Below are 24,584 nucleotides of genomic sequence, written 5' to 3'. Positions count from 1 at the left end.
TGGAGGACTTGAAACCCATTATAGATCTATCAACCCTGAACCTGTCTATTGCGAAGACAAAGTTTCGAATGGTCACCCTTCAGTCCATTCTGCCCTTCCTGCAGCTCAATGACTGGATGTACTCTGTGGACCTTCAGGACGTGTACTATCATATCAAGATGAGCAGACACTCCCAACTGTTTCTACACTTCCGGCTGGGAGCCAGTCATTTTCAGTTCAGAGTGCTCCCCTTTGGACTTGCCACCCCCCCCCCCCAGGTGTTTACCAAAGTGATGGCTGTAGTGCCGGCTCACTTGCGACCTCAGGGATTTCAGGTCTTTCCCTACCTGGACAATTGGCTTCTTTCGGCTCCCTCCAGGCATCGACTTAGTCAGGCCAGGGATTGCTTTCTCCATTCAGCCCCATCCCTGTGCATCACGATAAATCTTGCCAAGTTGCAACTTTTACCTGTTCAGATATTAGACTTCATCGGGGCTTGGTTGGATGCTACACAGGGCAGGGTGTTTCTGCCCCCAGACAGGTTGTTATTGCTTCATCATCACATGCTTTACATTCTACAGACCCATTTCCCCCAGTAGGTATGGTTCTTTGGGCATTGGGGTCCATGGCAGCCAGAATCGACCTTCTCCCAACCGCATGTCTCCACGTGAGGGTTCTTCAGTGGATCTTATTGGTTCATTGGTCTCTTCTTGATCTCCCGTTGTCGCATCCAGTTCGGTTGCCTTGAGTTTGCTGGGACTCTCTCCTATGGTGTGTCCAGTCCCCGGACCTTCTTCTGGGCCATCCTTTAGTTCTTCCTTCCCCTGTGATCATATTGACCATGGACGCCTCCTTGCTTGGGTGTGGGGACATTACATGGGAAGGATTGTCCAAGGCATGTGGCCTTCCCTGGAGACCAGTCTGCATATCAGCATCCTGGAGATGAGGACAGTGCTTTTGCAAGCTCTCCACTCCTTTCTCCCTACCGGGACGATTACCATCCAGATGGACAGTATGTCCATGGTCTGGTAACATCAGCAAACAGGGGGGAACCAAATCTTACCCCCTTTGCCACAAGACCATGAGATTTTGGGAGTGGGCGATCTCCTCCAACTTTTTTCTGGTGGCAACTTGCATTCCGGGGAAGTCCAGCATTTTAGCAGACAGGCTCAGCAGATCTATTCTGATGTTCTATGAGTGGTCTCTGAATCCGTTTGGTTCCATTTACATTGTCAAAAGGGCTGTTCATCGAATGCCCTTTCAGCAACAAGTAAACACCGAACTACCAAAACTTCAAATGGCCACATAAGCAAATGTTTTCCCAGGGGAAAAAAATTGCTTGGCTGTCGTCTGGAATTTGCCCTTTCCTCCACTGTAGTGCAATCTCTGAGTTGGTATATTTAGTTGGGGGTGTTTGGGGGGCACATCTCCTCACATTGGGGGTGGGGGGTGGGGGTGAAGCCCTCTACTTCGTAAAGTGTGGCAGTTTTTCTTTGTTGTTGGCCAAGCAATTTTTTTCCCCCTGGCGAAAAAATTATGTGGCCGTTCAAAGATTTGGTAGTTCAGCGTTTGTGTCGATGAAAGGGTGTTTGATGAGAAGCCCTTTCAGTAACATAATATAAATCCTAATCCATCAGTAGCAGACAGGATCTTCCTAAGGTGGGGTCATCCTTGCTGTGACCTGTTTGCCTCTCCTTCCAACGCGAAGTGCAGTAAGTATTTCGCTCTGATTCCCTCTCTGGGGAAGTCACCCAGAGATGCTGTAGTCCATGCTTGACCCTCCAGTCTACTATATGCTTATCCTTCACTTCCTCTTATTCCCAAGTTTATTCAGAAAGCATGACGGCTGAGGGGCTCAGTCATCCTCATTGCCCCATTCTGCCCTCATCAGATTTGGCTCCCCACTCTGTGGTCTCATCTACTGTGTCCTCCCTGGACTCTGTATCCGGTTCTGGATCTGCTCACGCACCTGTCAGGGGTTCCTCACCCAGATTTTACCAGCCTGAAGCTCACTGCTTGGCTGGTCCAGTTTCCGTGATAGCCAGGACTCCCGGGCTGTCTTCTCCTGTCAAAAAGATCCTGATTGCAGCCCTCAAGACTTCTACAAGGAGATCTGTTATAGCAAATGGAAACGTTTTTTTGATTTGGGCTACTCAGCATGACCTTTATTCCATATTTTAATAGTGGTGCTCGTTTTTCTACTGTTAAAGTTCAGTTGGCAGCAATTTCTAATTTCCATGTGGGTGAAAATTCTGCTTCCTTGCCTTTGTCAAAGCTCTGTAAGGCCTTTTTGAAAGGTACCTTTCTTCTCCGAATTCCGGTTAAGGACCCCACAACTCCTTAGGATCTAAATTTTTTGCTACAGACATTGGTTTCTCCCCCATTTGCACCAGCTGCCTCAGTTGATTTGCAATTTTTATCATGGAAGACCGCCTTTTTGGTGGCTATTACCTAAGCCAAGAGGGTTTCTGAGCTTCAGGTGTGTTATCTGTTAAGCCTCCTTATTTGGTATTTCATAAAGACAGAGTGTCACTGCAGATCACCCCATCCTTCTTGCCGAAGGTGGTTTCTGAATCTAATATAAACCAGGTTATTAATTTGCCAGTATTCTTTCCAAATTTCCAAAACAAGGTGGGGTACAAATTACACTTACTTGATGTTCAGAGGCAGCTGCATTTCTATCTGCATAGAACCAAAAATTTGTGAAAATCAGATCAGCTTTTTGTTTCATTTTCTAAGCCTCATTTGGGAAAGCCCATTTCTAAAGTTACTCTAGATCACTGGATTTCTGAGTGTATTTCTTTGGCCTATTGGTCCAACGGTTTGTCTCCAGCGGGCCGTGTCCAGGCGCATTCCACCAGATCAGTCTCTACTTCTGCAGCTTTTTTGGTGTAGGGTTCCTAGTGATATTTGTTCTGCTGCTACCTGGTCTTCTTCACATACCTTTATCTCCCATTACAAATTGGATCTTCTTTCTAGGAGCAGAGCATCCTTTGGCTCAGTTGTGCTCTGGAATATCCTTCCATGAGGACTTCCCAGATTTATAGTAGCCAAGGACTCTGTCTCACAGGTTGAAGAGCAAATGAAAACTTCAGATAAACAAATTATGTACTTACCATAACGTTCCATCTGAGTTGTTTTCATTTGTCTTCAACCGTCATCCTCACCCCCCCCCCGCCTTTTTTTTTTCTTTTGGGTTGTGTAGTGGACTGGACAGAAACAGCCATTGGCTTACCTGGCGTCAGCAGAACCGGTGTGTCTGTTGCTGCCCTGGTTGGTCAGGGATTAAAGGGTTTTTCTGCTTAATGGGGTTGTTTCTGTTTTGCAACAAACTCAATCTGAGAGAAGGAGGGAGAGCAGGGTATTATGGGTAGGGGAGGAGCTTGGATTTTGGATCCGATGCTGGAGTATATGGCCATGTTGGATCTGTGCCATATCCGTGTCCCACAGGTTGAAGACAAATAAAAAGTAAGAACTCAGATTGAACGTTATGTTAAGTGTATAACTTGTTTTTTGGTTTTTCTTTTCATCGTTTTTGCATGGAAAGAGCGGAGTGGGAGTAGTATAGTATTGTGAAGAGGACGTACTAGTAGAAGGCAAATCAAGAGCTGGTTGGTATACAGGTAAGCAGGAACACTTGTTCCAAAGGCAATGTCAATGTTCCTGTTAGAAGGGAAAGGTGGTGAGCCACACCTTAGATCCTAAGATGGGAAATTGATTGACAGAGCTATCAAGTTTAGTATAGGTTTTACTTAGAGTAATGGCAACATCTGTGTTGGATTGAGTAATTATGATGAAAGTTTGAGTGTGATATTTCTAGATTTTGAACAAATTAACCTGCATGACAGGGAGTGATACAGTGATATTCAGATTTTGATGACAGCAGGATGAAGTGCCAGATTTTATTAGAGATATTCTGGAGGATGTTAAGGGTTTTGCGGGAGGAGTTGGCAAGATGAGGGAGACAGTATTCAAACTGAGGGTTGAAGAATTCCTTCCCTGTAACAGTGTGGTTTTCCAACTTGCAGAGATAATGTTTTGGTTTTAGTTTTAATAAGATAAATATGTGAAGTCATTGAGAAGACTGGCGCTCGGTGGGAGGCATAGTTATACAAAGGTAGACAACTGTTTTAATGTAATTTGTGAAAAGTGTGGAAATTAATAGGGGGAGACCGAGTTGAGTCTAATGGATTTTCCCAAAGCAAAGCCTAAGTTTTACTTGTGCTTATTGTGTTGTGCATCCTCCAACCTGGAAGAGAGCTTGGAGCAACCCTGCAAGAGTTCAGATGTTATGGGGTCGAGGGAATGAGTCCAGTGAGTAATGGCAAGGCTTTCAGCATACATAAGGATGTTAGTGAGGTGGAGGTAAGAGAGGAGTGAGTTTATGAAAAGAATAAAGAGAAATGGAAAACATGGGCAGAACTTCTGGGAATTCTGGAGAGATGATGGGAAAGGAATGAGATTTTGAGTTGACAGTGATCCAGAAAGGATCTGTCAGACCAGTAGATATTAAACCGAGTAGTGGACTCGCTGAAGACATTGGCAGGTAGGTTGAAGGTAATGGTTTACAGAATCAGAGGCTTTAAAGTTGATGGTGAGGGTACCAGAGAGGAGGCAGTGGTTTATGGCTGTAAAAATGGAGTCTGTTAAAGACACTTGCATAACTGTATAAATTTGGCCTTACCAGAAAAAATCTAAACCAGAGCTCCAAGTAAAAACAAGCTGCCATGGTGGACATCCAGCATCAACAAAGTTTACAATAAACACAAAAAGTTGCTTTCCAAGAAAACAAAGGCAAGACCCCAACAATTGAATAGCACCCTCCTCAGTCTCAACAGGCAGATAAGACAATTTGGCAAATCTTCCAAGGGCTCCTTTGAGAGAGCAAGTACAGCCAAGGATAAACCTAATGCTTTTACAGCTATATACGTAACCTAAATGGTAGGACCCAAGTATGTCCAGACTGACCCCAAAGAGATGGCAAACCTGCTTGTGGATAGGTTTGGTGAAACTTTCACTCCCTTATCCCCTCCTAACTTACAACAAATTTCCCTCAACCCCTCACTACATATCTGAAGAGCAGGTCCTCAAAGCCTTGTCCAAGGCAAAAATGACAGCTCTATGGGACCAGACATCTTTTTCATGAAAACATGAAGCAAGTTGTAAAGGAGGCAAGAAACCATGATGCTAAGAAATCTTATGTTAACCAGTGAAGATTTTCTAGATGGTGCCTTCGCTACAACCAGGGCTCTGTCAGGGATTATTACGTCTGTTTCTCATACATTTGAGTGAGTTATTATTCTGTGGCCTGTTTACTCCTTGGCAAGCAGTATTTAACAGCCATTTCAGCATGTCTGCCCCTAGATTCTGCTCTTCATTTCTGACCTTGCTCAACCCGTTCTACAAAGAAGTTTTCCTATTGATATGTAAGGTTATCTGTTGTTCAGGTGACACTTAACTTTCTCAGCAAAAATTAAAGATTTGGGTATTTCTGTATGCATTTGAACCAGCTATTCTGACTGTTTTGATTCACTTTTTGGTAGACCAACTCATTTATTGTCTTGATTTCTGCAAGAGAGTATTTGGGTTGCAGCCATTCATGACATGTTACCCCTTTTCCTTTTCCATTCATATAGGGTTATCTGTAGAAAAAAATCCCTATATATGCCCTTGCTACTTTGAGTGTACCTTGAATTTAGCCATCTGTCCTCCTTGTTTCATTATTTGAATGAAGGGGAGAATAAATTCTATATACTGTTATGTTTTTGCAAGTCTGTTATTGTCTGGTCACTACCAAGTTCATTTTTTCGAAAGCTGTACAGCTGTGGAATTCCTAGTATTGGACTGGAAAGGGCCATCTATATTAATTTGCACAGTTCCAGCTGGATGTTCCTTGATTACTGTATCTCTTATTATTCCCAGCATGGTAAAACATTTCCAGGCAGGATTAAGCCACATTTTAATAGAGTCTTGTTTTCTTTGTTGGTATATTGGAAAGGGGTAGACTCTATAAGTATTCATGGGCAACTACATGGTCCTCTGTACAAACTTTTACAGAGTATTACATGATGGATTCATTTTCCATGTCCAGGACTGGCTTTGCTAGGATCATTCTCCAGGGGCTCCTAGTTTCCTTCCTTCTCTGGGTTTGGATTAGCTTTGGTAATCAACCAAAATGCCCAAAGGCTACTACAATAATGTGAAAGTTGAACATTGTACAGCTGTGTAAGTTGCACTTAATCACATCACGTACACCCTCCATCCACCTTCTGCTGAATGTAGGTAGTTGCTGGGATAAAAAGTTATATGTTTAAATAAATGTTTTGGGGGTTTCAGGATGAGTAAGCTTTCTTTTTTTGCTTGGGCAAGAAAGTTCTGAAGTTGTTTACACCCTGATGATTTCCCTCCAAGGGGCAAGCCAATCAGCAGTCAGAGTGTAGGTGTGGGAAGGAACCAGAGCTTTTTGAAGACTGGCTGATTGTTGATCCTGGACAGGATACAACCCACAAATAGCCAAGGGCTACTGCAGCACTGAGGACTTCAAACATATACTGTTGTAGTAAGTGCAACTTAAAAAAATGTTCTTTGCCAGTTACCTCTGTTATTCCCTTCACATCTGCAATATTTGCCATCTAGCTGAGGAAAACTTCTCAGAAGTCTTCTTGGGAGTATAAAAATACCCATACAAACATTTTCAAGCAAACATCTAAACCTTCTGGACTTTGTTGCAAACATTCTTCCTTTGTAAATTGCCTCTCCAGTCTCTTATCCCAGTGTTTTCTAACCTCATCTCGCTGATACCCGTTATTTTGCAATATTTTATATGGCCTACTAATTATCCCTTTTTAAAATCAGCTTGTATTCCAGAATCAAATAAAACATTGTACCAGAGTTGCTGATCTTTCGCTTGGCATTCCCATCCCTTTCTCTTTGCCTGTACTGTAATATCAACTTCTGGTAGGGAAGGTGGACTCTAGCCTGCAGTCCAAACTTCTGCTTGGCCTCATCCACTCTATTGCTTTTCCCTCTCTAATTATATGCACCCATACTTGGTTCCTTTGCCAGCTTTCTCTAGTAAATTCCAGACCCATCTTGTCTATTTTCTGTTCCCCAGAAACCTCATTCTTGAACTGGTAGTGTGTGTGAGCAAAGACCATCTTATATTTAGTATGCCAAGCTCTGCCTTCTTCTCCAGCAGTGACATGGAAAGTGCCAGTTTCTGTTTCTGGGATGTGGTCCATCTTAATCTGCTCTGCTCCTGTGCATCACTTCACTGGCATAACATAACATCTGACCCTTCACCCTTCATCATGTGGGTGGTGATCCTGCATAGTGTTTTTGTGTAGCATTTGTGAGTTGAGCTCACATGTGTTCACTCAGCCAACAACACATGACGGTGAACATCACCCACAGGCTATGCCCTCTCTTTTCCTGATGCTATTCCTGTAAAGGGCCATCATGAGAGTTACATTTTCTTTGATTGTACTTTGTCTGTTACGTATGCCAGGATAATAAAGCTGCAGACAATAAAGGTGCAAGGATCAAAGAGGCATGCAAACCACTTTACCATATGTAGAAAATTAGCTGCTAACTGTTAGCTTAATGTAAAATATGAACGTAAACAGTTCTGAAATGTTTTATTGTTTAGTATCAGTTTTTGTCATAAGGGTTTTCTGCATCATGTTGGGGAAGGGACTGATGTCCTTTAAAATTGAATGTTAATGTCTTTCCGTTTCCTCAGAGTCTGATAAGTGGAGAAAACGAGACATTTAAATATTTTGACTTTACTTTCATATCGTGCTATTTAGCTAACACTTGTGCATGCTCCATCATCAACATGAGATAAGGTGGCCCATTTGACAGTGACACATAGCTGCATCATGCTTTTGGTTAAAATAAAATAAAAAAAAATGTGCTTCCTTGAAGCAGATGCAAACATTTTTTTTTTAGTTGTGTAACCACCCATGCATGTTGCAGACACTAGTAGATGGCAGTCTGGCAATAACATTTTTACTTTCTCAGACTCATAATGTGAGTCCTATAATAGTGAGACTTAACGTATGAAAATGAGAACTTGCAGGCCTGGGATAGCTGGGTGTCTGAGAATTATATTTTTCCAAGATGTGGTAAACTTGTAGTTGATGTATAAAATAGTAGGATGGGGTTCAGTGGTGGTCCCCCTGCAAAAAAGCAACTTTAAAGGGAAACAACAGTTGTCATCATTCACTGTACTTTTGCAGTTTTGCAATTTTTTTTTTTTTTTTTTGAAACTGAGTTAGAGGATCCCATTCTGGCAAAGGGTATTGATTCACGAACTTAGTTTTTCTCTTAAAGTGAACAACCATAGCTGTGAGCTGACATGGGTATCTCCAGCCCCTCTTCACTTGTCATTTTGTCCCTTAGGTGCAGTGAGAGAGTTCACGGAGCTGTAGATAGCACCTCTCCACAGTAACAAGGCATGGCAGATCAATAATAAATTATTTTTAGCTCATCTCTTTAAGAGACAAACACACTACACCATGCAAAGCTGAAATGAATGGCATTAAATATTAAAATGAGTGACCTGTTGCTGAAGTCCTTTGTTTTTGTAGCCTATGATTTCTCCGTGAATATCATTTTACGAAGGAGAAGCTGAAAACATATTTGATGGCATCAAAGCACTATTCAGGTACTGTTCAGTGCAAATTTTCTCCAGAATCAGTGAAGCTCATCTGTTTTTGCTGTCACAGTGGTAGTGTATGCAGATTCTTTCTGCATGTGGCAAGGATTTTTAATATCTGTAGATGTTGGTGAGACTGTTGTGCTAGTCTTTCACGGGGAGACAACTATCAGGTCTGGCATCCATAAAACTAAAAATATGCAGCAATTAATTAATTTTGCATCACTTTAGAGCAGTATGTTTAAGCACACTAACCCCATGCTGTCCTACATCTGTTCTTAAAATAAGTTTACTCATGTTAATATCTTGTAATTTGATCACCAGGAGATGCTTTTACTGTGAAGTTTTCAACATCGAAATAGTGAAAAGGAGCGATGGAGTTTCTTGTAGTGTATATGCTTTCATTTGTTTAAATTAATGCTTTTAAACTTTGGAGTGACTTATCCTTATGATGAAATTTGTCTATAACTGTATAGATTCAAAGTACTGTCATAAAATACTAACAAATATTTGGGTATAATGAATGAGATTTGTAGTAATCTATTCATCCATGATGTCTTTATCACATTTTTTGCAAATGGGGTTGGGGTGTTACTTCAGTAACGACACTCATTTAGAGCCAGTGTTCACACTGCTGGGTGGCTAGCCCTGCTGCAGATGTTTATTCATATGGATTTGTTGCAGTCATAACTGGTAAATATTGGCTACAGTTCAGCTCCATTATGTATGTTTTTGAAGACAAAATGCTTCACAATCTGTCTGGAAAAATGAATGAATGCTTGTGAAAAGGGATGTCAGTCAGTCCACAGAAGGACCAGAAACCTTTTAGAAAGAGGTAATCATGTAGTGTGGTGGCAGGGAATTTAAATTTATTGGTCTAGAGCAATGATATTTCCACATTTCAGGCTGTCTAGTGCCTTGGTCCATCTCTGCAGACAGGTCAAATGTGGTTCATTAGAAAATGATAGACCTTGAGCAATTCTTTAGTTATCATCAACCCCCTTTCTCTACATAGGGTTGGGGTTTCGAATCAACTGTCATCATCTCTCTCAGCTCTGTGTCACTCTCCTACATTCTTCAGCTGTCGTACCTGTTGCAGGTCTTCTCTTTTCAGAGTCCATCCATCTCTTTGCTGGCTGTCCTCATTTCCTCTTACCTTCATCCTGTCTCTCCCAAATCATCACCTTTCCTGAAAATGTATTCAAAACACCATAATCTGTTCTCTTTGACCTTGTCTGCAAATAGAGCTACTTGTATTTCTGCTCTGATGTCATCATTTTTTTAATCTGTTCCACAGTGTGCATCCCTACCACCCATCTCAGGCACTTCACAATTTACCTTTGCTTTCTCGACTGCTCTGCCTTCATTGCCCAGGTTTCTGTGCCATGCTGGTGTTCATGCATGTGTCATTGGTTCTTTGTATATAGAGCCCACTAATTCTACCAGTGCTTATTGGACTTCATACCATTGCAGGACTGCCCAGATCATCTTTCTTGGAACCTTGTCATATGCTTTCTCCAAGTTTAGGGATAGCCATTTGGGGTGTTTCCTGATCTGTAGCCCCTTAAGATCATAGGAGGTTACTAGACTAACCATAGCCATTCACGCCACAATTAAAAAAATTGTCAGTGCTCAAAGACTAGACCAGATGTGGTATATGCCTGTGCCTTTGGGCATTTACAGACTGCCATTGTCCATAAGGGACACAGGCAGCAAGCCATGGGTGAATTTGTGATTTCCCATCCATTGGTACAAATTACATTTGAATAGGCAAAGGGAAAATCTCTACTTCACATGAATCAGGAGCCTGTTCCAGAAAAGGGGTAATCTCCGAGACTCATACCTGTCTCTCTCAACTGTGTGTCTTACTGCTAATATCAAGTCAGTTGTGCTGCATCCTGATCTGAGTCCAAATTGCTCATCTCCCATCTTACTTTTGATTGCTCTCCATATTTATGTATTTATTAGTCACCCTCTCAAGAGCATTGCTGCAGAATGATAGGAGCTTGATACCTCTATACTGCCCACAGTTGAGTGTCCCTTTTAATCCTGTACAATGGCACTAGAATGTTTATTTTTCCAGTCATATGGCATGCATCTGTCTCTCCAAACTGCAGTGAGGATGTACCTGAAGCTATTTCTCCTCTTAATTCGCCCAATATCTTGATCGTATCTGCCTTTACCTCATCTTGGTCTGCTTTCCCTGACTTGATTTTACTTGTGATCTTCTTTCTTCTTCTTCTATCATAGGCTGTTTTTGGGGAAGTACTTCTTCTGTAGGGTTTTCTTCATTTAGGAGCTGCTAGAAAAGTACTTTTTCCATCTCCTTATTGAGCGGGTTGTTGCTGGCATCCTTTATGAAGGGTGTCTGACGACTGCTTTGTTTCTGCCTTTGCCTTGCAACCTGATAGAATTTTTGTGCCATCTGCTGATTCACTTTACAGAAGATGGTAGAGTGCCTCTGGTGCCATGTTCTTTGTTACTGCAACTGCTCTGTTGGTCTGTTTGATAGCCATCCAGTATTCCTTCTTACACTAGTCCATCCTTTCTCTCTCCAACTTTTTTCCTGCACTTATCTTTCTTTTGATGACTTTCTGGATTTTTGCATTTCACCACTAGCGTTCCTTATGTACCTTATTTCCATACCTGATTCAGCCACATATCTGTTCTATAGTCCTCACACATCCTGCCATTCTTCAACTCCACCTGTTTCCTTTTCTTCTTGAGGTGCTAGAGCCCGGGGTATTTCCTTAAACGCTTGTGCTTTCTCTACAGTCAACTTACAGGTCTTCAGCTAAGCCTTTGTTGACCTCAGAGCATTTTCTAACCACTGCTTGCAGCTGATTGTCACACCAGTAGTTTATGCTGTTTCACTAGCCATGAATTTGCAGTCAATGATTTTACTTCATGTGCCCTTTTCTTTCTAGGAGTAAGTCTACCCAAGTTACATGACAGATACTTTTGTATGTGATCTTGTGACAGTCTTGCTGAACATGTGTTGGCCATCATCAAGCCATTTCCCAGACAAAACTGTAGAATGGTTTGTGTTTCTTTATTCTTGTTGTTCCACCCATGTTGGACCCAGGCAGTCCTTCTCTGTCCTGTTGTGTCTGTCCTAATATGTAGATTCAGGTCCCCCATTATCAACACCAACTCATGTTGTCCTGCTTTATCTAGTAGGTCCTGTAACTGCTGCGTGAATGCACTGTTGCCTCACTATCACAATCCTGCTGGGAGGCATAGGTTGAGGTTATGAATATTGCCCTATCCCTGCCCTGGAGTCTGATTGCCTTGCGTCTTCCTAAATCGATGACATCAAGATCTATAAAGAAGATTAAAGAAATGTAATATATATACCATGGAGGAAGGCAGAGTAGATGGACCTAATAGTCTTTAATGTACTTTTAAGAATTTTGCTCCTTTATAACGTAGTAGCTGAAGAACATTAGGACAGTCTTCAGATTTAGAGTGGGTTGGTTCAATCTAGTGCAAGTGTTACTAATGGAAAAATGTTGAATGAATTATACTGCCTTCCTGGAGAAAGACTAAGTTTTAAAACAGTGGCTAAATTAAAAAAAAAAAAAAAAGACAGACCTAAACAGTTCAGGAGGTGGGATACTGCTAGAGTTGATACATTTTCAGCAGGTAGAGAAAAAGGCAGTGTAGTAACTATAGTTGCAGTTTGGTGCAAAGTACAAAACCAAACCTGTAAAGTCGTACAGTCAACTGGCACCCATGGGGGATTGGTAGATGCCAGATAACTGTAGTTTCTGGTTGCTTGAGAGTTACTATTAAAAATTGGCCTGACTAATACTGTACCCTATACTGTTTGTTTGGTTTGACTTGTTCTTAGGCTGGGGATGGAGGGAATTTATTCCTGTCTTCCTTTTTAAGACTCTAACAACATAAGGTATGTTCTTGGGGGGGTGGGGGGGGGGTGCAACACTTGAAAATTGTACTGTATTTTTTTTTTTTTTTTCTGGTTGCTTGAGAGTTCTGGTTGCTTCAATTCCGGTTAACTGAGAGTTTCCTGTATCTTCCTCACAAAATCAGTCACAAAAGGTGAGACAGTTTTCATGCTTTTACTCTTGACTTTATAAACTGTCTCTGGATAGGAACAGATTAAATGTACCAAGCCAGGTGTGAATGATCACAAGTCTATTCCTTTTTTGTTACAGGTACTGTCATATTTATATTCCTTGGATTGTCTTCATCATACATTTTGAGTTCTGTGATTCACTGTTTCACAGTACAGGCACATCTGGCTGTGTGTCACTTTTGTTTCTTGTTCGTGGTAGTTTAGTAGTCCTTTTAACTTGGGTTAAGAAAGTTGTATTTTGGTAGTTTTGTATTGTTTAGGTTTTCGATTAATAGAAAATCCCTTATTTCTTTTCTGTGGATCAGTAGCAGAACCTTTTGTTTGAATGTTTTGTTAGGAAAAATACAGAAAGGAAAGTTTAGGTGTGCATTTTTTACTGTAAAAGAAAAAAAGACAGTCGTACTGATGGTGGGCAATGCACCTCACTGTATTATATAACATTGCACTTCTGCATTGATACTGCAAGTAAAAGTTTTTACTGCTCAAACACAGTTAACTTGAGCTGTATCTTTTCTGCTTTTCTTGAACAAAAGCTACACCAGTGGGTCATGCTTTCCCACTCTTTCAGCCACATTGTCAGCATTTTTCCATTTAATTATTTAGCTGTTTTACATTACACCAGTGTAATAAAACAATGTACTGAGCTGGTTAGTGGGCATGGGTGAATTAGACTGTGTTACATGAGAACATGTTTTGTAATGGCATGCTTCTGTGAACTCTGTCTTGGTACTGATTTTATAGGTTCACAGGTACTTACTAGCCTTTTGATCTGTGAGGATCTTAAGAAGCCTAGCCTTACATTCCCATGATAGTTTCTAGCCCTTGTATTTTGCGTATGAGTAACCCAGAGGTGGACCAAACAAGGATGTGTTGGGGCAATGATGTGTTTCCCCTATCCATGAAAGACAGGGGTACTAAACCAGGGGTGAATTTGTGGTTGTTCATCCCTTCATTCAGATAATGTCTGAATAGAGTAGGAAAAGTACTTTGCTTTTATGTGGAGTGGAAGACTGTTGCATAGAAGCAGTATTGTCAATGATGCATACTTATCCCTACAACTTGTTTTAGTTATCTTGCAAAAAAGATTAAGGTATCTTTAGCAGGTGTTTGCAGTACAGTTGGATGTATGAATATGTAATAGTTCTGAAAGAATATGGTTTGTTGAAGCTCTGTATGTATGAGAGGCAGAGGTCACCTCTCAGTGGCCTGTATCATACTGCAAAATAGGACAGGGCTTTGAGATAGTCTGCTTAGTTTTTATGATTGAAGTTTTTGATTTTTTAGTGAGAAAGTGTTGTGGTCATTCCAGCTGTAACATGTATTAGGACACACAACATGCATACATACATTACATACTGAAAGGGGCATTATACTCGATGATTGGCCTGATGAGTGCAGAGTATAGTGTAACAATTACATTCCTGAACCTGGATGCAATATAACTTAACATAAAAACTACGTCCTCCATGATTCCATTCAAAAAAATACTAAACGCTCACCTAGCTGATGCATGGCTCTGTTCATGTGCCAGTCCTGGCTAGTCCATACCCTGAGCCTCTTATACTGTCTATACCTTTTCCAGCAACTGTACTGCAAACTTACTAGCCAGTAAATTGGATACCATCTTTCTCTTCTGTCTCTCTCTCGTCATCTCCTAGTGCAACTAACACTTCTCTACCTTGTGTAAACAACAAGATTTGTATAATTCTTATAGTTGGATTCTCTGACATATGATATATTGAATTGCTCTGTATCTCTCTGACATATGATGTAATAGAAATGCTCTACATGCCCCTTACCTGTATTATGATACTTTTATCCTTATTTGTAAATGTATTAGTAACTGTGTGTAAATTATGTATCCATCATATTGTATACTATCAACTTAACTGTACAATGTACCATTTACTAAATGTGGACCTTATCTCCCCATGACTCTGCTGAAAAAGGACTCGTGTCCAGTTAGACTTTCCCAGAAACCAAATGTAAAATAAAATAAATGTAAACTGTGCAGTGAAAGAGGACTTCCTTACAATAGTTGATGCATGGTGATCAAAAGGTGTTTCTTTGTTGTAGGTTCCCAGATCCCTAACTACAAGATCAGTTTTCAGGAATGTGTTGTCCATGTGATAGTTACAAGAGGAGTTATACTTTCTGAAGGATAAAATAATACATTTCTTGGGAATTAGCTTTAGCCCATGGTTTTGACATCAACTGTTTATTTAGTTAGGTCCTTTTGAAGGATCTTGGTATCCTCTGGGAAATTTATGTGGGTACCAAGTTTGCATTTGTCTGCAAACTTGCGTCGCTACAAACACTTTAGCTTTGACCTATGAAAAGTAAGTGCCAAAGAGGAGTGGCCCAAGAACTGGACCCTGGGTTACACTGCTACTAACAAGTGTTTTGGAGAAGATTGCTGCCCACCCTAACTTCCTGTGTTCTCTTTGTATTTATTTTGAAATGTTTGTTGTTTCTAAGATTTCAAGTGCCTCCTGTCAGTACCTTTTACTGAATCTTGAGTTACACCTTTAGTCTTTGGAGAGCAGTACTGTTACAAAACATGTTTATTTAGGATTGATTAATTAATATTCCCTACACTTACAGTTTATTTTCAGTCTTGAGTTTACAAACTAGCATAGGAGAGGAGGGCCTCAGTTTAAAGATCAAGTTAATCAGTGTTCACCATGGGGAGCTGATTATATGCAGAAGTGTACTGTATATATCTTTCCTACAACTTTATTTGTGTATGTGTAGTCAGCTTGTGTTACGCAAACAGTTGCTGTTAAAAGTGTTGACTTGTCCAAAATATTTATACCAATCCATTGTTGCATTAGAATTTCATTAAGTATTTCACATTTGTTTAATCGGAGTACTTGCTTTCTTTTAGGTGGGACAAAGCTACATTCCATCATCTGTGCCTACAAGTTTTGCTCCCTCCCCTACTCCAGCTGTTGTAAGCAGTGGGCTGAATGATTTGTTTGAACTATCCTCTGGTATGGTCATGACATCTGGTGGCTACATATCACCAAAGTCGGTAAGTAATAGAGCAACTCTTTAAGATGCTGATTGCTCAAAAGTGCCTTAGTGTTTATACCACTTGCACAAGTTCTAGAAAGATCATCTCCAACATGAGTCTCGGCTGTCATATTGTTTATTGTTGTGTGATCAATAAAAATGCAGTAATGTCTTAAAACAAAAGTTTAGTAATTCTATCCACACGACTAAAGGTAATTTTAAATGAAAATTCTACCCGGAAACTGAAAATCAGCTTTTAACTTTTCATCTTATCCCAGTATTGTGTACTATACTATTAGGTTCAAAGGTTCATATTATAAGTACGAGGCAGTCAGTCTGCATACCATTTCAAGCCTAGCCAAAAAGCTCTAATCAAAATTTCCCTCTAGCCTCAAGGAGGAGTTATGTCAGGATCGTTTGTTTTCATTTATATAAATATAAGATTGCTTATGTCATACATGATCATTTAATAAAGATGTTTCTTGTTTAAAAAAAAAAAAAAAAGGCAAGACAAGATAGGGAGAGAATCTGAGATGCTCAGCCAATTATCTAGGTTTATCTTTGAAGGTGGCAAGGGTGCTACTTTGCTTGACATGTAGTTAAGACTTTTTCAAGAGATGAGAGGGACACTGGGATATGAATCTCACACCAGTGTTTCTTATCTATTGCTGTAGGTTTTGTCCATTCATTCATTCATTTATTTGCATTTGTTTACTGGGAAGGTCCACTGGGCCAAGGTGATCCCATTTTCATTGGAGGCCTGGAGAGAAAAGCTCCATAAAGGTTAAGCAACAATCATAATATGAGCAACCGAATGATGTTAACAAAAAAACAGTACAGGAGTTTGTGTGATGTAATCAGTAGTATAATCTAAGCACATAACAGATTTTTACATTTGTAATATTAACAAACAATGAAGGGTATACGGTGTTGTATAAACACTAATCTAAACGAGGCAGACTAGGTTATTTGCATTTATGGTATTACACAGTTCACAAGAAGTACATCCAGGTATTTTGATGTACCATTATTTCTGTGAAGGAATAGGAGATCAAATAGAGTTGGATCCTTCATACCACAAAAGGCTTGACCGAGGTCTCCATAGAGGAGTCTGTAATAGATTTGAGTACAGAGGAAGGGCCAGTCTGCCTGGATAACTAAGATTTTTGAGGCCACTGATCTTTTTACTTATGAGCTCTGAGGTCTCTCAAGTTTTGTGATATGTTTAGGATAGATACATTCCAAAAGGTGCATTATTTACAATAATGGGTCTGAAAAGATACAATTAAAGGGGACTTTAGTGTTCTGTGAATCTAGTGGAGATGCCTTTGGAAAGTAGGCTGGCCAGATAAAAAGTTTTCTGAACTACTGTGGGGATACGATGGTCAAATCGTAAGGAATTATCAATAAGAGTGCCTAGATCCCTTACAACAGTGTCTGTTTGCAGGGTTATATCGCTGTAGAGTAAGTAAAGCTGTTTTGTTTACTAAAATGAACTATGCTACATTTTATTTTGCTTTTAATTTGAGACCATTGTCCTTGCATCAATTGTTAACATGGTATAAGCCATGTTAACATGGATGTTGCCACAATACAAACAAGAAATGATGCCACAATATAAACAAAAAAATATTGACTTTAACAATTGGCTTAACTTTTGGTGTCAATCCAAGGGATCCAATATTTGTCAGCCTGTGTGGTCATGATCAACAGGCCACGCTGTTTTGCCAGGATGATCTACACCCGTCTCTTCTAGGCTTTTGGATACTAGCAAAGGCTTTAGCCACCCCTTTAGTGCCTTTTTTAGACAGTTTCTTTGTAACCAACCTCCCAACATAACAAAAACATCTTTTAATAAGCTCAGAGTACTGCTGCTCAGTGCTACGAGTTTAAACAAGAAACTGCACTCCCTAGAAGAACTCCTCACCTTGAAGTATGCTGAGGTCTGTGCAGTCACTGAGACATGGTTCAAAGCTATGTTCAGACCACCAACTGAGCAAGAAAGAACCTATGCAGTAGGAGGTATATCCATCTTCAGAAAGGATAAGTATGGCTCTCTCAATCTACTCCATGTCCGACTAACCATAGGAGAAAATCCCCTGCACATCATCTCTTAGCTATAGGTTGCCCCACCAAGAACCAGAAAAAACATACTGTGTACCTGGACCTACTGGAGTCAGTCACCATGCAGCCCAATACGTTACGCATAGGTGATTTTAACTATCCTACCATTTGCTGGGGAACATACATGACCACTAACATGGAGACTCAAAAGTTCTTTGACTTTGTCAGTGCAAATGCTCTGGAAAAGCTGGTTGGCACACCCACTAGGGGCTCAAATATCCTGGACCTAGTACTCTCTAACATGTGGGAGTGTTGGACACGCCCCCCCTCAGTGTAATGTCCACTTTGGTAAGATCGGACAACAAAATGGTATCCTTTGAAATAAATACAAGGTGAGATACCCCATCAAACTCAAAAACACTAAAGAATTTATCAAACAAAAAATTTGCCTCCTACTAAGTGATGGCATAAAAAATGTCAAAGCTCCTCCAAACCCAGAAAACACAGAAACCTATGCAGAGGTGAACACCAATGCTTTGTATAGCCACTTAAGCAGTTGTATTGAATCAGCAGTACCAGACCAGATTAAAGACAGGGTTTGCTGGAAAACAAATCACCCTGGTGGACCCCTGGTATAAACAGGCTATACAACAAAAGAAAGAACCTTATGTCCAAACAATAAGCAGAAATGGGCTTAGCAGAAGAAGAAATCCCTGTTAGTCTAAACAAACAAGTCTGAGATCTAGTCAGGTGCTCAAAAGCAAATTATGAAGGAAAAATAGCCTCACTAGCCAAGGAAGATCACAAAGCATTTTTTTAACTACTTCCGAAACCTTAAGGGGAATACCCAACTATGCTCAGAGCTGGTTGTGGATGGCACAACCCATACTCAACCAAAGGGAATAGCCAGCCTGTTAGCTGACAGATTTGGTTATCCCCCAGGGTAAACTTGCCACCATTCCTCAGCCTGTTATCCCAAGGGAGAGGTCATCTCTGTGCTCTTTAAGGCTAAAAACACGGCATCAGTAGGCCATGGACAACATCCCAGGTTGCCCTTTAAAATAACTTAAAAAACATGACCTAGCAGGCTCACTTGGATCTCTATTTAGCCACAGCCTCCAGACAGGCTGTTACAGCAAAATGAAAGATGGCAACAGTCATCCCTCTGCATAAAGGGGGATCATCAATTGACCTAAGAAATTATAGCCCATAAGGCTGACTAGCCTCATCTGTAAGGCCATGGCAGGAATCATCATGGACCTTAGCAAGGGAATAGATAATCTCCAGACTGGACCCAACTCAGTTCAGATTCATTAAGGGGTAGATCATGTCTGTAAAATCTGGTTGACTTCTTCGAGAAGGTTCCCAAGGCCATAGATGAGAGAAAGATTGTAGGTATCATCAAACTTGACCTGGCCAAGGCATTTGACATCATTACACACTCAGGTATTAGAAAAATTCTTTCAACGGAGCATAAATCCCTACGTCACTAGTTGAGTAGCTGACAAGACGCATCCTGTCAAAGTGGGTGAATCACCTTTAGCAAGAGGCCAGTCACCAGCAGCGGACCACAGGATTCTGTACTTTTCATTTTCTGTTTGGTATTTATTTCTCAAAAGTCAAGGCAAACAACTATGGCCTTTGGCTGACCAGGTTTACAGATGACTGCAAACTTGGGGCAGTCATTGAACAATACTGATATACTGCAGAAAGGATCATCTCAGACACGTGATTGGTGCCAGAGCCATGGACTGAAACTAAATGCAAAAAAATGCATAATTATTCCCTTTGGGAAAGCAAACACCCCAGCTAATTACAATATAGACAGCACCCCCTAAGAGTAGATCCAGTGGTACGTGATCTGTGTACTTAGGTTGCTAGTAATCTGAACTTCGACCGCAATGTGTTCACAGTGGTGAGGAAGTCCTTCTCTGTGGCACAATAAGTGAGGACATGGCATCTAGATCAAAGGACTTCATAATTCCATCGAACTCATCCCTCATCAAGCCAATAATTAAGTACTGTACACTCTTTTACATGTACCTCACCAGACATCTCCAACAGCTGGAGCAACCTCAGAGGTTTCTCACCAGGAAGATACAGGGCTTAATAAACAAGTCCTACATGGAAATATTGAAAGCCCTATCCCTGTGTTCTGTCTCCTACAATCTACTAAGGGGCAATCTGTATCTGGCTTACATGGCAGTCTGCGATGTGGCCTTGATGGAATTGTTCCACATTTGTAAATCAAACTGCACGAGGATTACTTGTTCCAGGGATCTTAACCTAGTCTCAGACATGAATAAATCCTGTTGGAGAGAGAGATGCATCTCTGAGACTACCCCTTCACTGGAACAAGCTTCCCATTCACATGAAGCAAAGCCCGTCATTGATCCTCTTCAAGTGCAACCTAGATCAATGGATGGGTGGCCGTAAATCTACTCCTGTGGTGGCACCTATGTCCTTCATGGACAGAAGCTGTCTGTATTGGATACCATAGGATAGGCTCATACGTCTGTAAACTTCATTCACCTAGCTATTGAAAATTTGGAGATACTTTTTAAATATGGCTAGGCTTGAAAGAGCTCTTGGGCCATTAACTTAGTAATATGTGAACCTGCCAACGTTTGCTGGAGCAATTGTGAGTCAGGTTTAGATTGAATAACAACACCCAGATGTTCTTCTTACCACATTGCTGCAGTCCTAACACTTGGGTAGTCCGCTGTCCCAGTCGGCCCAAATACCAAAGTATATGGCTGACGTCGGTCAAGGCGCATTAGTCTGACGTCAGGATGTCAGGGTACTAATGCGCATGACCGACGTCATATCCTCAGTCTTTTTTGCCGCATGGTCCGATGCAGAAGCAGTTTTGCGAGTGCAGGTTGGCGTTCTGAAATTTTCTGAAGTCGGAGTTTCAGACCGAATCAAAGTTGGCTAAGTACCCCGTTGGGGAATATTTTGGTTTTTCTTGCCTCAGTATTTAAAAGCCTAGGTTGGAAGAACCGTCAGTCCCGGACGTCGGTTCTTTAGAAGGCTCGGTGGAGCCGGTGGTTCTGCCAGAAGTTAATTTGGAGTCTCAGGGAGAGACTTTACTGTTACAAGATGTGTCCTCTCAGGAGGTAGGCCAGGCTGAAGGGGCTTCTCAGGTGGCTGTTCTCCCCTCCCTTCCTAAGGTGGTTAGGCCCTCCCCTTCTGTTTCCAAGGCTTCTTTGAGTGGCAGGCCGGGTTTAACTTCAGTGGGTGCCTCTCCTACTTCTTCAGGATCTTTGCCTAAGAAACATATGCTTAAAATGGCAGAAGATTTGATTACTATGATTAGAGGTTCTATGCCCCCTCCTGATAAGAGGCCTAGGGTGGAACCTGAGCTTGAGAGTTTTGAGCAGTGTTCGGAGGCTTCTGAGTCTTCGGCTGAAGACTTGCAGGAGTATCCTCCTTATTCTGATTCTGATGTAGATGATTCTACTCCTTCAGCTTCTCCTCCTGAGGATTTTTCTTTTTCAGAGACTGTTCATTCCATGAGGGAGCATTTTCAATGGGAAGGTCAGGATTTCTCTGATTCCAGGAAGAGGCTTAGGGAATTTTGTTTTACCCCAGCATAGGCCTTTAGCTATACCTCCTGTTCTGGATGTGGTGGAAGATGTTTTTGCGGACGATTCCATGAACCCTGATTCTTTGCCTCCTGCCCCAGTTAAACCGGATAGGTATTATAGGGTGCCTGAAGCTCATAAGTATCTTTTTAAGAGTCCTAGGGCAGACCCAAAAACTGTTTCTCAGGGGCCTAAAGGTGTTAAGGCTTCTGTTGTTAAAAATCCTGTTCCTCCTGATAAAGAGGCAAGGGCTTTGGATAGATGGGGAAAGAAGGTGTATACTTCTTCCACTTTAGCCATGAGGGCTTTGAATTGCCAGTTCCACATGTTAAAATATCAAAATTATCTCCTTTCACAATTGAAGTCTAAGGTGGATGCTCTGGCGGAAGGTATTGAGTGTAAAGAGTTGCAGGATTTAGTTCATGTGTCTGAACAGGTGGGTAAGCATTCCTTGCAATGTGGTTTTGATGCTGTGCAGGCCTCTTCGAGGGTGGCTGCCACTGGTTCTGTTCTTCGCAGGCACGCCTGGCTGAGGGATCAGAATTTAGCTGAGCATGTTAAGACAAGGATTTTGGATGCTCCGTTACAGTCTGATGTGTTGTTTGGTTCGCCTGTGGAAGCAGTTTTAAAGAAAATGGAGGACAAGGCTAAGTCTATGCAGACTGTTAAAGATTTTTTGCAGGTTCAGCCTCCAAAGTTCAGTAGAAATTGGCCTACTAAGGGATGGACATATCCTGCTTATGATTCCCAGTCTAGGGGTAGGTCTAGACGTGGTAGGGGCAGAGCTCAAGGTTATTTTAGGCCTAGAACAGGGAGTTCACCTGCTCAGTCTTCTGGTGAGGGCAGGGGTCAGCCCTTTCGTAAACAGACCCAATGACCTGCCTTTTCAGCTGCCAGTGCTTTCTCGTCTGGCAGCACCTTTAGGAGGAAGGCTGGCACTTTTCAAAGAAAATTGGAGTTTAATTACCCAGGACAGATGGGTATTGGATATCATTCACCACGGTTACAGGTTTTATTTCCATACCTTGCCTCCTTTCAAAGGCATGCCAGACATCCCTCCTCTACAAAGAAAAGAGGCTCACAAGCAAATTTCTCTGTTACTCCAAATAGGGGCCATTCAGCCGGTTCCTGTGCCAGAAAGGGGCCTAGGATTTTATTCTCGCCTGTTCCTAGTACCAAAGAAGGGGAACACGTGGAGACCAATTTTGGATTTATCTATCCTCAACACTTATCTGGACATTCCCAAGTTCAAAATGTTGACGTTACAACAGCTTTTACCTCTACTGGGCAAAGATCACTGGATGGTAACTTTAGATCTCAAGGAGGCTTACCTTCATGTGCCTATCAGACTAAGTTGCAGGAAGTATCTGCGTTTCGAGCTGGGAATTCCCATTATCAGTTCTCTGCATTGCCCTTTGGCTTATCTACTGCCCAGAATATTCACAAAAGTTCTGGCTCCAGTGATAGCTTACTTCAGGCTAAAAGGAATACAAATCTATCCTTACTTGGACGACTGCCTGATTCTGGCTCAAGAAAAGGAAGATCTTTTACAGCATTTGGAATATGTGATAGCAGTGCTAAGATGCCTGGGGTATTCTGTGAACGAAATAAAGTCCAGTCTAGTACCCTCTCAAGACATGTGCTTTCTGGGTGTGAGACTGAATACAGCAACCCAGATGGCCTTTTAACCCCGGACAAACAAAAGAATCTTTCCCTTTACTTCCATCAACTATCTCTTCAGTCCGGGCTGACTGCAAGGACAGTCCTTCAAGCCTTAGGGTTCATGGCATCTTGTATTCTGGTGCTTCCCAATGCCAAACTGCATATGAGGAAGCTGCAATGGTACCTCAAAATGTATGGACACAGCACTGCCAGGATTTGGACACTGTCATTCAAATAATACCTTGCATTCAAAAGGAATTTTTGTGGTGGGCTCAGGAATGTCACCTAAACAAGGGACTCTCTGTGACCCGGCCAGAGGCGAGTCAGATTCTAACGACAGATGCCTCAGACATAGCTTGGGGAGCTCATCTGAATGGAAAGTGGATACAAGACAAGTGGCCTGCCAGACTACAGCATCTACATATCAACATGAAGGAGATGTTAGCAGTCCAGTTTGCATTAATGGTTTTCAAGGAGTTGCATCTTCCAGGACAGGTGTTGATTCTAACAGACAACACAACTGTCATGTGGTACATCAACAAACAAGGGGGAACACATTCTTATCCTCTATGCAGGCAAGCAATGATTTTATGGGAGACTGCGCTCAGCTTGCAACTAACTCTTCAGGCAAGGTTTCTGCCGGGAGCACAGAACTCCTTAGCAGATGTGTTAAGCAGGCAAATCATGGATCCCCACGAGTGGAAACTGGATCTTCATGTATTTCGGAAATTGACAGTGTCATGGGGAACTCCAGACATAGATATGTTCGCTTATCCACTAAACCACCAGCTGCCAAAGTTTTGCACGAAAAGGTTTCATCACACAGCTTGGAAAGTGGATGCTCTTTCTTTCATTTGGAAAAATCTTCATGTGTATGCCTTTCCACCTCTGCCTCTTCTCCCAAAGGTACTCCTAAAGGTCAGACAAGACAAGCCAAGGATGATTTTAATAGCTCCAGATTGGCCTCGGCAACACTGGTACCCATTACTGAGGAGTCTGGTAAGGAAGCCTCCATGGCCTTTACCTTTGATTCCACACCTATTGTCTCAGAGGACGGTCATCTACTCAATGTCAAGCTTCACTCTCTTCATCTAACAGCCTGGCATATTCTGTTTTGAAACACAGCAGGTCTCAACTTCCTCAACAAGTTTTGAATGTGATTATGGAAGCCAGAAGACCTAGTACAAGGAAAGTGTACAGAAAAATGGAAGAGATTTTTATTTTGGAGTGCAGCAAAGGATTTGGAGGTTTCTGAGCCTAATTTGAGTGTGGCTCTTCAATATCTTACTGAGTTATTGGACAAAGGTTTGTCTTTCTCTTCCATTAAGATTCATGCTGCAGCAATTTCAGCTCACTATGATTGTGACCCACCATTGTTTTCTCATCCTTTGTTCTAGCAATTTCTTAGAGGGGCAAAGAATATAAGACCCCCACGTAGAGCTCCTACTCCTGCTTGGGATCTCAATTTTGTGTTGGAGAAACTTACTCTACAACCTTTTGAGCCTGCGGCTACTGCTGA

General features: G+C 41.6%; 1 protein-coding gene across 3 annotated transcripts in view; it reads left to right on the top strand.

The window, feature by feature from the left end:
* Positions 1-24,584, top strand: part of AP2B1 (adaptor related protein complex 2 subunit beta 1) — a 1,330,026-nt gene that overhangs the window by 773,139 nt on the left and 532,303 nt on the right. For all 3 annotated transcript variants that reach the window (XM_044063279.1, XM_044063277.1, XM_044063278.1), the window contains one exon: positions 15,625-15,771. In XM_044063279.1, coding sequence (XP_043919214.1) covers positions 15,625-15,771 — 147 coding nt within the window. The remainder of the gene's footprint in view (positions 1-15,624; positions 15,772-24,584) is intronic.

Source organism: Protopterus annectens, chromosome 2.part1 (genome assembly GCF_019279795.1).
Source record: "Protopterus annectens isolate FY-2018-M chromosome 2.part1, PAN1.0, whole genome shotgun sequence".
NCBI lineage: Eukaryota > Metazoa > Chordata > Ceratodontiformes > Protopteridae > Protopterus > Protopterus annectens.
The sequence above is the reverse complement of the archived record's forward strand: the minus strand, read 5'-3'. Positions and strand labels throughout refer to the sequence as shown.